The 15,095-nt window shown below is 22.4% G+C and overlaps 2 protein-coding genes across 7 annotated transcripts in view; one reads left to right on the top strand and one right to left on the bottom strand.

Annotated features, from left to right (window-relative positions):
* The window catches only part of LOC137837173 (uncharacterized), an 80,594-nt gene that overhangs the window by 47,341 nt on the left and 18,158 nt on the right, over positions 1–15,095 (bottom strand). The gene's annotated exons all lie outside the window — the stretch shown is intronic.
* Positions 1,985–2,815, top strand: LOC137836551 (agamous-like MADS-box protein AGL27). The gene has a single exon (XM_068645220.2). The coding sequence runs from the start codon at positions 1,985–1,987 to the stop codon at positions 2,813–2,815; it is 831 nt and encodes a 276-aa protein (XP_068501321.2).

Here is a 15,095-nt window from a genome sequence, read left to right as displayed (position 1 = left end):
ATTTTAAGAAATTATTTGAAGTTCTGTTTTTATTTAATTTTTTTGAATACTTTTTTTTCTAATTATAATTTTAAAATTATATCTATGTATATTTAATACATATTTATTTTCTAATTGTAATTTTTAAATCTACGAAATATGTGAAAGTTGTTTATTTTTAAACAACAATAACACATTTCATTAATAAAAAAAAATTAATAGGCAAAGATAAATTTGTAAAATAACATTTTGACACCTTTAAAATAACACATCACTCACAAACTCCCCTAAACTTTCCTCGGACATTCACTCTAAGATATCTCAATCCAAACACTCTTACTTTCTTCACACTTCCCTCTCACTTTCTTCACACTTCTCTCTCACATCCCCACACATTCACTCCCTCAAATCTCCATACATCCACTTCCCAATTCAAACACACCATTAATGTTGTGTTTGTTTCTGTATATTTACTGTCCATGTAGAATGGAAGACGCGGATCTTAGATGTTTGTTTTTACTAATTCTTGCATAAATGCAAGGAAAGAAAGGAGAGGAATGTTTAGATTTTGACACCTCCATGGTGAGTGGAAAAAAGGAGAAAGATAGGTAATAGTTTGTCTATTACTACTTTGTCCTTAACTTTAATTATATGTGTACAACACTTTATATATATTATAATAAAAAAATATTATATATTTATAATATAAATAAAAATAAAATAAATAATTATAATATTATAATATAATAGTAATAAAATAGACATATTTATATAATAATAATAATATAAATTAGTAATATAGTGGTAGTAAAAGAAAATAAATTAGTAATATAAATGTAAAAACTCTGAAATAATAGTAATATATTTAAAATTTAAAATAGGAATCATATATAAAAAAAGTAATAAAATTATAAATAAAAACTGTAATTAAAATAAAAATTTAAAATAATGAACAATAATAATAATAAATTATAAAAAATATAAATATATAAATATAAATTATATATTCAATAATAATTAAAATAATTTTTTTATTCTTGTTTTCTTTTGTGGTCTTTTTAATGTGCAATGGAACTTTCTCAAGAAAACAAATCATTTTCAAATATTTAATGCATAAAAAAAATTAATGATAACTTTCTATAAATTAATTTTAATTAGATCAAATCAATTCTAATGCAAATATATCATTATAATCCGTCAATCAATGTAAATAACTTGAATTTTAATGAATAACAACTAATTTTTAAAGATTTAGGTTAAAATGCAATTAAACTTTGCCAAGAAAACAAATCTTTTTCAAATATTTAATGCAAAAAAAAAATTATGATAACTTTTTATAAATTAATTTTAATTAGATCAAATCAATTCCAATGCAAATATATCATTATAATCCGTCAATCAATGTAAATAACTTAATCAACTTGAATTTTAATGAATAACAACTAATTTTTAAAGATTGATTTGATTGAAATCAAATTTAGGTTAAAATGCTTATAAAGACATCATTGATGTAATAAGACAAGTACTTTTACACGATTAAACTTTTCTCTTTCTACTGCACTGATTATTTCTATTTATTTTAAGATATGGTTATTTATTTTAAGACAAATTTCTACTGTATATATTTATTGATTATAATCAAATTAGATTAAATTAACAATTATTAATGATATATTTGATCTAATTAAAATTAATTTAAAGAAAGATACTATATTTGTTTTTATGCATTAAATATCTCAAAATAATTATTTCTTGAGAAAGTTTCATTGCCCTTTAAAAGACAACAAAAGAAAATAAGTGTCAAAATTAACTCTCTTCTTCTCTTCAACTTTTTTTCTTTGGCTTTTCCATTTGACTTCCTCCTTTTTGTTTGTTCTTCTCCCTTTTGTCACGGGTTTGTTCTTCCTTTTTGTCAGGTATACTTTTTACTATACATCATTAAGTTGAATTTCTTTGTTTATTGTTTCTTCTTGAATTTTTTTGTCATATTTTGTTTTCTTAGAAAATGGGTCGTGCAAGAATAACCTTAAAACACATCTCAAATGAAAAATTTCGCAAGACAACTTTCTTGCGAAGAAAGAGAGGACTAATGAAGAAGATCTCTGAATTTTCCAAAAAGTGTGGTGGTGAACACTGTTTGATTGTGTTTGATGATGATAATGGGGATGTTGGGCCAGTGACTTCACCCCAAAACCCTGTAGAGGTACATTCCATGATTCAAAAGTATTATGAAAGTCAAATAAAGAATGAGAGACCTCGCAGGACTTATGGTATTGAAGAGTTTCTTGAGAATAGGAAAAACATGATTGAGGCTGAGATTTCCAGAGTGGATAAACAGATTAGCAGCATCAAGTATCCAACTTGGGATCAAAGTATGATAATCATGGAAGAGGATCAATTGAGGGCCTTTTGTGTTCATGTGGATGCCAAAATTGAAGCTTGTGATCGGGGAATTAAATTGTTGAAGGATCAACCTCAAGGTTTTGGGTCAAACATGGCTAAGGAAAATGCTACTGCTACCACCTCACATCCAAATCAAGGCAATTACTTGCAAAGCATCTCTCAAAGCGAAGCCCTTCTTGATTATTTTAGTAGTCCAGTTGATGTGCCACTAAATTCAACCAATGAACTTAGTGACTTGGAGTTTGAGGAATTGATTATGGGACTTAATAGTTGTGATTGGCCTTATCAAGCATGTGATGATCTTGTGGGTTGTAGCAATGAAGTTGATGAATGTGTCTTACCAAGTATTTGTGTTGAATATCAAGGAGGAGCAGATTTGTATGCCTTGCCACCATCACTAGATGTAATAGATTACTGTAACATGTTTTTCTGAATGTTTAATTTTGAGTAAACTTGGTTCTGTAACAATATGTTGTGATTTTTTTTTTTAAAGTTTAAAACCCTCCATCATAGTTTTACATTAATACAAAAAATCATTTAATTGTAAAATGAGAAATAAACGATGACAAAAACACTCAGAAACTACAATGTTTCAATATCAAGGATTACACTAAAAAACCTAGAACACAATAGTCGTGAATCCACCTTAAAATCCGAGCTTGGTGCGGTGCCAGTGCCTGCGCTTGGCATTATACCTGATGGTGTTGTTCTTGGCAAGCTTCTTCTTGATCCTGAACGTCTTGTGGGAAGGCATTTTCGCTGGAAACTCTATGTTGTGTTTCTTTAACAGTAAATTAGTTTTTTATATATGTAAAATTAGTTTTTTTTTTAAGCTGATTTGTTTAGATAATGTAGGTTTTATCTTGTAGTAAAAAATGCAGAATTTTGGTTCCATATATTGATTCAGAGTAGTGTCTTTTTTGCAATATTATTTTTTCTAACTCATGTTTTAAAGATTATACTATTTTTTATTATTAAAATTGATGGTAATGTAGGTTTGATCTTGTGAAAATGTGAATTAATATGGTTAGAAGAACTTGATGTTCTTTTTCTTTATCGTGTACCTTGAAGGAGAATATGTTTCGTTCTTTATTGTTTTAAAATCAAAATATGTCAGATTTGTTGTTAATAAGACTTAATATTGATTTACTGTTGAAAAAGACCAAAACAAATATTTCATTTATTTTGATAAAGAAACAATCTTTATACGTAATTTGACGAAGTTAATATAAAATGACTGTAATAACAAATTTATTTGATTTTCTATCAATCACAAATCTAGTCTGTTTATTTTAATGATTATAATCCAATTTAGATTATGTTAACAATATATTTAATCTAATTAAAATTAATTTAAAGAAAGATATCATATTTTTTTTATGCATTAAATATCTCAAAAGAAAAAGATTTGTTTTCTTGAGGAAGATTTGTTTTTTCAAGGAAGTTTATTGCACCTTAATGCTTGGTTTTTTAATGATTTGTTTGGATTGGAGAATGAAAAGTTATTTAATAATTTATGTAAAATGTGAGAAATAAACTATGTTTCATAACATTATGCTATGTTTATGTAAAATCTGAAAAATAAAATGTAACATTAAAGTTTTTTATTTCCATTATATAAAAATATTAATTTTAAATAAAAAAATGTATTTTTTATAAAGAATTAAATGTTCTAAAAATAAGAATTACGTACACATATTATTAAAACTTTTAATTCCTTCTCTTAACATTTTTTTTGGTTTTCTTAATTACTACAACATTATTTATAATATTTTTAATTATAAGATTAATAATTTATGTAAAATGTGAGAAATAAACTATATCTATTTCATAACATTATGCTATGTAAAATATATCTATGTAAAATGTAAAAAAAAAAATATAACATTAAAATTTATATTTTCATTATGTAAAAATATTAATTTTAAATAAAAAATATATATTTTTAATAAAGAATTAAATGTTTAAAAATATAATAACTATTTGGATTTAAGGTTTTGTAGGGAAGATAATAAGAGGATATACTTGTGAATAGAAAATATCATCTTCTCTTAAAATGAAGAGATGTAAAGGAAAAGTCTCATCAGCATGTCTTGTTTCGAATCTACCCTCATTTATTTTATTGTTGGTATTTTTTATTTTTCATTACTGTAAGGTTTTTTAATATTAAAAAGTAGTATTTTTTATTTATATAAGATGAGATTTATTTTCTAATTTTATAATATATGAATATTTTAAGAAATTATTTGAAGTTGTTGTGCTTTTACTTAATTTGTTCTTGTGTTTGTATTAATATATTTTTGTATATATAATTATTATGTTTATGAGTTATAATTTATTTGATAATAGTTTTTTATGAAATTCTTTTCTATTCTTAATTATGTTATATTTTTGTTGTTACAGTATTTTTTTTTTTATTACTATAGGATTTTTAATAAAAAATAATAATTTTTATTTATATAAGATCTGACTTATTTTCTTGTTTATTTTTTAATTTTATAGTGCATGTTTAATATTTTAAGAAATTACTTGAAGCTTTGTTTTTATTTAATTTTTTTAATACATATTTTTTTCTAATTATAATTTTAAATATATCTATTTATATTTAATATATATTTATTTTTTAATTGTAATTTTTAAATCTACGAAATATGTGAAATTTTTTTATTTTTAAACAAAAATAACTCATTTCATTACTAAAAAAAATTAATAAGTAGGGATAAATTTGTAAAATAACACTTAAGACCTTTAAAAAAATTAAAATTCTCTCACAACCATCTGATCACTCACAAACTCTCCTAAATTTTTCTTACACATCCACTCTAAGATATCACAATCTAAACACTCTCACTTTCGTCACACTTCTCTCTCACTTTCTTCACACTTCTCTCTCACATCCACTCCCTCAAATCCCCACACATCCCTTCCCCAATCCAAACACACATTTAATGTTGTGTTTGTTTCTATATATTTCTTGTTCGTGTAGAATGGAAGGTGCGGATCTTGGATGTTTGTTTTTACTGATTCTTGCATAAATGCAAGGAAAGAAAGGAGAGGAATGTTGAGATTTTGGCCCTCCACGGTGAATGGTAAAAAGAAGAAAGATAGTTTTTCTATTACTACTTTGTCGTTGACTTTAATTATATGTGCACAACACTTTATATATATTAGAATAAAAAAATGTTATATATTTATAATATAAATAAAATAAAAAAATTAATTATAATAATATAATATAATAGTAACAAAAAAACATATTTATATAATAATAATAATAATAATAATAATATAAATGTATTTATATAGTAATAGTAAAAGAAAATAAATTAGTAATATTTAAAAACTATAAAATAATAGTAATATATTTAAAATTTAAAATAGGAATAATATATATATATATATAAAATTAATAAAATTATAAATAATAACTGTAATTAAAATAAATTTTTAAAATAATAATAATAATAAATTATAAACAATATTAAAATTAAAATATATATATATATATTCAATAATAATTAAATTAAATTTATTAAATAATAATATTAACAATAATAAAAGTTAATTTTAATTTTGATTTTATTTTATTACATATTTTTATTTGTATTTATCTAATTTGAATTAACTAAAATTTACACAAAAATATCTCATATTTTATTATTTATTTATTTTTAAGGAAAGGATAATTTTATAAACTTACATTTTACACTTCTTGAAAAATATCTCACGCCGATAGCGGGTGGCACGATAGGCCCAACACAAACACTCGCTAGGATAGGCTTGATGAAATGGCTCTGATACCATATTACGAAGTGGACTTTAAGTCTAATTCAACCCCATAAAACCGGCTCATAGGGTTGAGGTTTGCACCCACTTATATACAATGAAAGGCTCTAATCTCTAGTCGATGTGGGATCTCCAACAAAATTCAGAGATTTTTTTATTAGTCTTCTCTTTCTTGGTATGAAAATTGTTTTACGAGATCCTTCATTTGAAATGTGTTTTAAAGTTATCCTTTTACCGTACCCATTTTCTACAAAACAACATATGACAACAAAATTCAATAAGAACCAATAAAACAACAAAAGAATTTAACAATAATATATAGTAAAAAGTATACCTCAGAAAAGAAAGAACAAACAAAAAGAAGAAAGTGAGATGGAAAAGCTTAAGGAAAAAAGTTAAAGAGTAAATCTTTGTTTATGTTTTTCTTTAATATCTATTATATGTCTCCTATTAAAATTGTAATTTTACCTATTACACCTTATCACATCTCTCACTTGTATTTTTTCCTCTCCCCTGCGCAAAATAACCAACGCAATATTAATATTCTGCATAATAAATATTTTTTATTCTAGGATTATAAAAAAACGCAATGATTTAGTTCATTCGACTTTTTTAAGATTCATAATTTTGGAAGAATTTGGGACAACTTTTGTAATATAATGAGATTAAATTACAATAATATACACAAATTTAATTTATAATGAGACTTAATATTGATTAACTGTCGAAAACATTTTCCAAGAAAAAGATATTTAAGTTAGCAACAAAGAGATATTTCAAAGAAACAATCTTTACACGCAATTTGATGAAGCTAATATAAAATTACGGTAATAACAAATGAAGTTGCAGGGTTTCATTAAAAAAAGAAGAAAAATAAAAGTAAAAATGTGGAGACTTTGTAATATATTGTGGAAAAACATTATTTTTTTATCAACAATAACATATATATAAATGTGAATCACTTTAGGGGTGAATCAACCCTTATACAATAAATACATAATCTAACGTCTAACAGTACCTTTCAAACCAAACAGAGTAGAGTTCACTCTAAGAACCTAAGAACCTAAAAAGCATCAAATAACTAACTCATACATTTCAAAGGTTTCAAAAATCAACTGAAAAAAACATTGTTATTACTATGATTTTATATTCATATAAAGATTATTTCTTCTAAAATGTTTTTGATTGTTGAATAAATTTTTATAATTTAATCTTATTATATTACAAAAATAGTCCTAAATTCTTCCAAAATTATCAATCCTAAAAAAATCGATGTAAAAAATAATAATTGTATTTTTTTATAATCCTAGAATAAAAAATATTTATTATGCAAAATATTAATTTATTTAAAAATAATATTGAATCTAATATTAATTTCATCAAACTAGTAAAATTTGGCTATTTTACATTGGGAAAACTAGAAGTGAGAAATGTGATAAGATGTAATATATCAAAGTTCAATTTTAATAGAAGAGAGAGATGGAATAAATATTAAAGAAAATAAATAAAGATCAAGATGAAGAGAGAGAAGTGATAAAAGATAGAGGATTTATTACGTTTTCTATGATATCTTAAAAAGAAATAGAAATAATTAATGCAGTAGATAGGAAAAAGTTTATATAAAATCACTGTAATAACAAATTGATAAAGAAACAATCTTTATAAGTAATTTGACGAAGTTAATATAAAATCACTGTAATAACAAATTGATTTGATTTTGTATCAAACACAAATCTAGTCTGTTTAATTTAAAACATTTCTTGGTCCATGCCACAACAATTGTCCATTTGAATTAATTTTAATTAAATATGTTAATCATTGTAAAATATTTTATTTACACTGCATAAATTTTCATCCAAATTTATCATTATTACACAGTCAAGATAACATATGAATTCCAATTAATACAGAATAATTTTTAATATTTAAGGTTGTATATATTTATTGATTATAATCAAATTTAGATTAAATTTTTGTTTTCTAAATTTAGATTAAATTAACAAGTTTATTAATGATATATTTTATCTAATTAAAATTAATTTAAAGAAAGTTACCATATTTGTTTTTATGCATTAAATATGTCAAAAGATTTGATTTATTCAGAAAGTTTCAATGCCTTTAAAAGACAACAAAAGAAAACTAGTGCCAAAATTAACTCTCATCTTCTCTTTAACTTTTTTCTTTGGCTTTTCCATTTGACTTCCTCCTTTTTGTTTATTCTTTTGCCTTTTGTCACGTGTTTGTTCTTCCTTTTTGTCAGGTATACATTTTACTATACATCATTAAGTTGAATTTCTTTGTTTATTGTTTCTTCTTGAATTTTTTTGTCATATTTTGTTTTCTTAGAAAATGGGTCGTGCAAGAATAACCTTAAAACACATCTCAAATGAAAAATTTCGAAAGACAACTTTCTTGCGAAGAAAGAGAGGACTAATGAAGAAGATCTCTGAGTTTTCCAATAAGTGTGGTGGTGAACACTGTTTGATTGTGTATGATGATAATGGGGATGTTGGGCCAGTGACTTCACCCCAAAACCCTGTACAGGTACATTCCATGATTCAAAAGTATTATAGTCAAATAAAGAATGAGAGACCTCACAAGACTTATGGTATTGAAGAGTTTCTTGAGAATAGGAAAAACATGATTGAGACTGAGATTTCCAGAGTGGATAAACATATTAGCAGCATCAAGTATCCAACTTTGGATCCGAGTATCATAATCATGGAAGAGGATCAATTGAGGGCCTTTTGTGCTCATGTGGATGCCAAAATTGAAGCTTGTGATCGGGGAATTAAATTGTTGAAGGATCAGTCTCAAGGTTTTGTGCCAAACATGGCTCGGGAAAATGCTACTGCTTCCACTTCACATCCAAACCAAGTCAATTACTTGCAAAGCATATCTCAAAGTGAAGCCCTTCTTGGTGATTTCTTTAAGCAACTTAATGATAAGAATTATGGAATGGTAGATTTTAGTAGTTCAGTTGATGTGCCACTAAATTCAACCAATGAACTTAGTGACTTGGAGTTTGAGGAATTGATGATGGGACTTAGTAGTGTTGATTGGCCTTATCAAGCATTTTGTGGGTTGTAGCAATGAAGCTGATGAATTTGTCTTACCAAGTATTTGTGTTGAATATCAAGGAGGAGGAGATTTGCATGCCTTGCCACCATCACTAGATGTATCAGATTACTGTAACATATTTTTCTAAATGTTTAATTTTGAGTAAACTTGGTTCTTTCTTATTGTTACACTATATGTGTTGTTGTGTTTCTTTAACAATAAATTAGTTTTTTATATCAATTTGCTTCGTTTCTTGAAGCTGATTTGTTTAGATAATGTAGGTTTTATGTTGTAGTAAAAAGTGCAGAATTTTAGATCCATATATTGATTCAGAGTAGTGTCATTTTTGCAATATTATTTTTTCTAACTCATGTTTTAAAGATTATACTATTTTTTATTATTAAAATTGATGGTAATGTAGGTTTGATTTTGTAGTAAAGAGTGCAGAATTTTGTGAAAAATTGAATTAATATGGTTAGAAGAACTTGATGTTCTTTTTCTTTACCGTGTGACTTTACCTTGAAAGAGAATATGTTTTGTTCCTTATTGTTTTAAAATCAAAATATGCAAGATTTCATTTATTTTTATAAAGAAACAATCTTTATACGTAATTTGACGAAGTTAATATATAATCAATGTAATAACAAATTGATTTGATTTTGTATCAATCACAAATCTAGTCTGTTTATTTTATTGATTATAATCCAATTTAGATTATGTTAAAATTTTTATTAATGATATATTTAATCTAATTAAAATTAATTTAAAGAAAGTTATCATAATTTTTTTATGCATTAAATATCTCAAAAACAAAAGATTTGTTTTCTTGAGAAAGTTTGATTGCACCTTTAATACTTTCTTTGGATTGGAGAATGAAAATTGTTTAATAATTTATGTAAAATGTAACAAATAAACTATATATATATTTCATAACATTATTCTATGTTTATGTAAAATCTGAAAAATAAAATATAACATTAAAAATTTTCATTTCCATTATGTAAAAATATTAATTGTAAATAAAAAATGTATGTTTTATAAAGAATTAAATATTCTAAAAATAAGAATTATGTACACATATTATTAAAACTTCTAATTCCTTTTCTTAACTTTTTTTGATTTTCTTAATTACTACAACATTATTTGTATTATTTTTAATTATAAGATTAATAATTTACGTAAAATGTGAGAAATAAACTATATCTATTTCATAACATTATGCTATAGAGTAAAATATGTCTATATCTATTTCTTAATTACTACAACATTATTTATAATATTTTTAATTATAAGATTAATAATTTATGTAAAATGTGAGAAATAAACTATATCTAACATTATGCTATGTTTATGTAAAATGTAAAAAATATATATATAACATTAAAAATTTCTATTTCCGTTTTGTAAAAATATTAATTTTAAATAAAAATATATATTTTTATTAAAGATTTAAATGTTCAAAAAATAATAACTATTTGGATTTAAGTTTTGTCCGGAAGAGAATAAGAGGATATACTTGTGAACAATAAATATCATCTCCTCTTAAAATGAAGAAATGTAGAGAGAGAGTCACATCAACATGTGTTGTTTTGAATTTACCCTAGTTTAATCTATTGTTGGTATTTTTTTTTTATTGTTGTAATGTTTTTTAATATTAAAAAATATTATTTTTTATTTATATAAGATGTGATTTATTTTTTAATTTTATAGTATATGTATATTTTAAGAAATTATTTGAAGTTGTGCTTTTATTTAATTTGTTGTTGTGTTTGTATTAATAAATTTTTGTATATAATTATTATGTTTATGAGTTATAATTTATTTCATAATAGTTTTTTATGAAATTCTTTTCTTTTGTTAATTATATTATATTTTTGTTGTTGTAGTATTTTTTAATTTTTTATTACTATAAGATTTTTAATAAAAAAAATATTTTTATTTATATAAGACCTGATTTATTTTCTTATTTATTTTCCAATTTTACAGGTCATGTTTAATATTTTAAGAAATTATTTGAAGTTCTGTTTTTATTTAATTTTTTGAATACATATTTTTTTAATTATAATTTTTATTTATATCTATTTATATTTAATACGTATTTATTTTCTAATTTAATTTTTAAATCTACGAAATATGTGAAAGTTGTTTATTTTAAAATAAAAATAATTCATTTTATTATTAAAAAAATTAATAGGTAGGGATAAATTTGTAAAGTAACATTTAACACCTTTAAAAAAAATAAAAATTCTTTCACGACCATTAGATCACTCACAAACTTTCCTAAATTTTCCTCACACATCCACTCTAAGATATTGCCTACCAAACACTCTCACTTTCTTCACACTTCCCTCTCACTTTCCCACACATTCACTCTCTCAAATCTCCACACATCCCTTCCCCAATTCAAACACACCTTTAATGTTGCGTTTGTTTCTATATATTTCTTGTTCGTGTAGAATGGAAGGTGCAGATCTTGGATATTTGTTTTTGCTAATTCTTGCATAAATGCGAGGAAAGAAAGGAGAAGAATGTTGAAATTTTGGTCCCTCCATGGTGAGCGGAAAAAAGGAGAAAGATAGATGATAGTTTGTCTATTACTAATTTGTCATTGACTTTAATTATATGTGCATAACACTTTATATATATTATAATAAAAAATATTATATATTTATAATATAAATAGAAATAAAATAAATAATTATAATAGTATAATATAATAATAATAAAATAAACATATTTATATAATAATATAAATGTATTTATATAGTAATGGTAAAAGAAAATAAATTAGTAATATAAATGTAAAAACTATGAAATAATAGTAATATATTTAAATTTTAAAATAGGAATAATATATAAAAAAGTAATAAAATTATAAATAATAACTGTAATTAAAATAAATTTTTATAATAATAATAATAAATTATAAACAATAAAAAATATATATAAATACAAGTTATATATTCAATAATAATTAAAATAAACTTATTAAATAATAATATTAACAATAATAAAAGTTAATTTTAATTTTGGTTTGATTTTATTACATATATTTTTATATGTATTTGTAAAATTCCAATTAACTAAAATTTATACAAAAATATCTCATTTTATTATTTAATTTTTTTTAAGGAAAGAATAAATTTGTAAACTTACATTTTACACATTTAAAAAAAAAATCCCCTTACAACCATCATATCACTAAAAAACTTTCCTCACAAATCCACTTTCTTTACATTTTCCTCTCAAATCACTCAAAATCTACTCCCTTAAATCCTCTCCCCAGTCCAAACAAAACTTAAGGGTTTGTTTGATTATGTGGATGTAATGTTTTAGGCAAATAAATGAGAGGATATCTGTCATTTGGATCCAGGATTTTGTGGGGAAAAAAATTAGAAGATATACATGTGAACAGTAAATATATTCTCTCTGCAAAATGAAGAGATGTAAAAGGAAAGTCAAGTCAACATGTGTTATTTTCGAATTTACCCTTATTTATTTTATTTTGATGTTTGTAGTATTTTTTATTTTTCATTATTGCAATTTTTTTTTTAAATAGTATTTTTTATTTATCTAAGATGTGATTTATTTTCCAATTTTAAAGTATATGTTTAATATTAAAAAAAAATACTTGATGTTCTGTTTTTATTTAATTTGTTCATGTGTTTATATTATTATATTTTTGTGTATAATTATTATGTTTATGAGTTATAATATATTTGATAATAATTTGTTATGAAATTCTTTTATATTGTTAATTACATTATACTTTTGTTGTTGTAGTATTTTTAATTATTCGTTATTACATGGTTTTTAATATTAAAAAATAATATTTTTATTTATATAAGATTTGATTTATTTTTTAATTTTATAGTACATATTTAATATTTTAATAAATTACTTGAAGTTTTGTTTTTATTTAATTTATTGAATACATATTTTTTTTCTAATTATAATTTTTAAATCTATGAATATGTGAAATTTGTTTATTTTTAAACAAAAATAACTCATTTTATTATTCAATTTTTTATAGGCAGGGGTAAATTTATAAAATAACATTTATACCTTTAAAAAACAATTAAAATTCTCTCATAACTGTCACATCACTTACAGACTTTCATACATGAGAGAAAAGAAAAGAGTGAAATGTTGAAATTTTGACCCCTCTATGGTGAGCGAAAAAAAGGAGAAAGATAGATAATAGTTTGTGTATTACTAGTTTGTCCTTTAATTATATGTGCACAACACTTTATATATTATAATAAAAAATATTATGTATATATATATATAATATAAATAAAAATAAAATAATTAATTATAATAGTATAATATAATAGTAATAAAATAAACATAATAATATAAATGTATTTATATAGTAAGAGTAAAAGAAAATAAATTAGTAATATAAATGTATTTATATAGTAAGAGTAAAAGAAAATAAATTAGTAATATAAATGTAAAAACTATGCAATAATAGTAATATATTTAAAATTTAAAATAGGAATAATATAAAAAAACAGTAATAAAATTATAAATAATAACTGTAATTAAAATAAAATTTTAAAATAATAATAATAAATTATAAACAATAATAAAAGTAAAAATAAAAAAAATATTATATATTAAATAGTAATTAAAATGAATTTATTAAATAATAATATTAACAATAATAAAAGTTTATTTTAGTTTTGGATTTGATTTTATTACATATTTTTTATATGTATTTATAAAAGTTTAATCAACTAAAATTTACTAAAAAATATCTCATTTTTTTTAAAGGAAATGATAAATTTGTTAACTTACATTTTGCATTTTTTGGAAAATTCAGAGATTTTCTTTATTAATCCTCTCTTTCTTCGCATGAAAGTTGTTTTGCGAGATCTTTCATTTGATATGTGTTTTAAGGTTATTCTTGTACGATCCATTTTCTACAAAATAACCTATGACAACAAGATTCAATAAGAAGCAATAAACAATAAAAGAATTGAACAATAATATATAGTAAAAAGTATATCTGAGAAAAGAAAGAACAAACAAAAATGAGAAAGTGAAATGGAAAACCTTTTAAGAAAAAATGTTAAAGAGAAAAAGAGAGTGAATCTTGACTATTATTTTCTTTTATTGTGTTTTAATGTACAATGAACAAATAAAAAAGAGAAAGTGAAATGAAAAACCTTAAGGAAAAATGTTAAAGAGAAAAAGAGAATGAATTTTGACTATTGTTTTCTTTTATTGTCTTTTAATGTGCAGTGAAACTTTCTCAAGAAAACAAATCTTTTTCAAATATGTTATGCAAAAAAAAATATGATAACTTTCTATAAATTAATTTTAATTAGATCAAATTAATTCCAGTGCAAATATATCATGATAACCCATCAATAGATGTAAATAACTTGAATTTTAATGAATATCAACTAATTTTTAAAGATTGATTTATTGAAATCAAATTTAGGTTAAAATGCTTATAAAGACATCATTAATGTAATGAGACAAGTATTTTTACATGATTAAACTTTTCTCTTTCTACTGCATTAATTATTTCTATTTATTTTAAGATATCATATCAAATGTAATAAATTCACTATCTTTTATCACTTTTCATCTAGATTTTTATTTATGTTTTTCTTTAATATCTATTATATGTCTTTCTTCTATTAAAATTGTGATTTTACCTGTTAATATTAGATTCAATATTAAGTTTTAAATTGATTAATATTCTGCATAATAAAGAGTTTTTATTCTGTGATTGTAAAAAATGTAATTATTTACTTCATTTTAACTTTTCCATCGACTTTTTTAAGATTGATAATTTGGGAAGAATTAGAACAACTTTTGTAATATAATGAGATTAAATTACAATAATATAC

Source organism: Phaseolus vulgaris, chromosome 4 (genome assembly GCF_051622355.1).
Source record: "Phaseolus vulgaris cultivar YP4 chromosome 4, ASM5162235v1, whole genome shotgun sequence".
Lineage (NCBI taxonomy): Eukaryota > Viridiplantae > Streptophyta > Magnoliopsida > Fabales > Fabaceae > Phaseolus > Phaseolus vulgaris.
The sequence above is the reverse complement of the archived record's forward strand: the minus strand, read 5'-3'. Positions and strand labels throughout refer to the sequence as shown.

What these genes read in the sequence shown, in the direction of transcription:
- LOC137836551 (XM_068645220.2), top strand. Translation starts at nt 1,985, where the DNA reads ATGGGTCGTGCAAGAATAACCTTAAAACACATCTCAAATGAAAAATTT.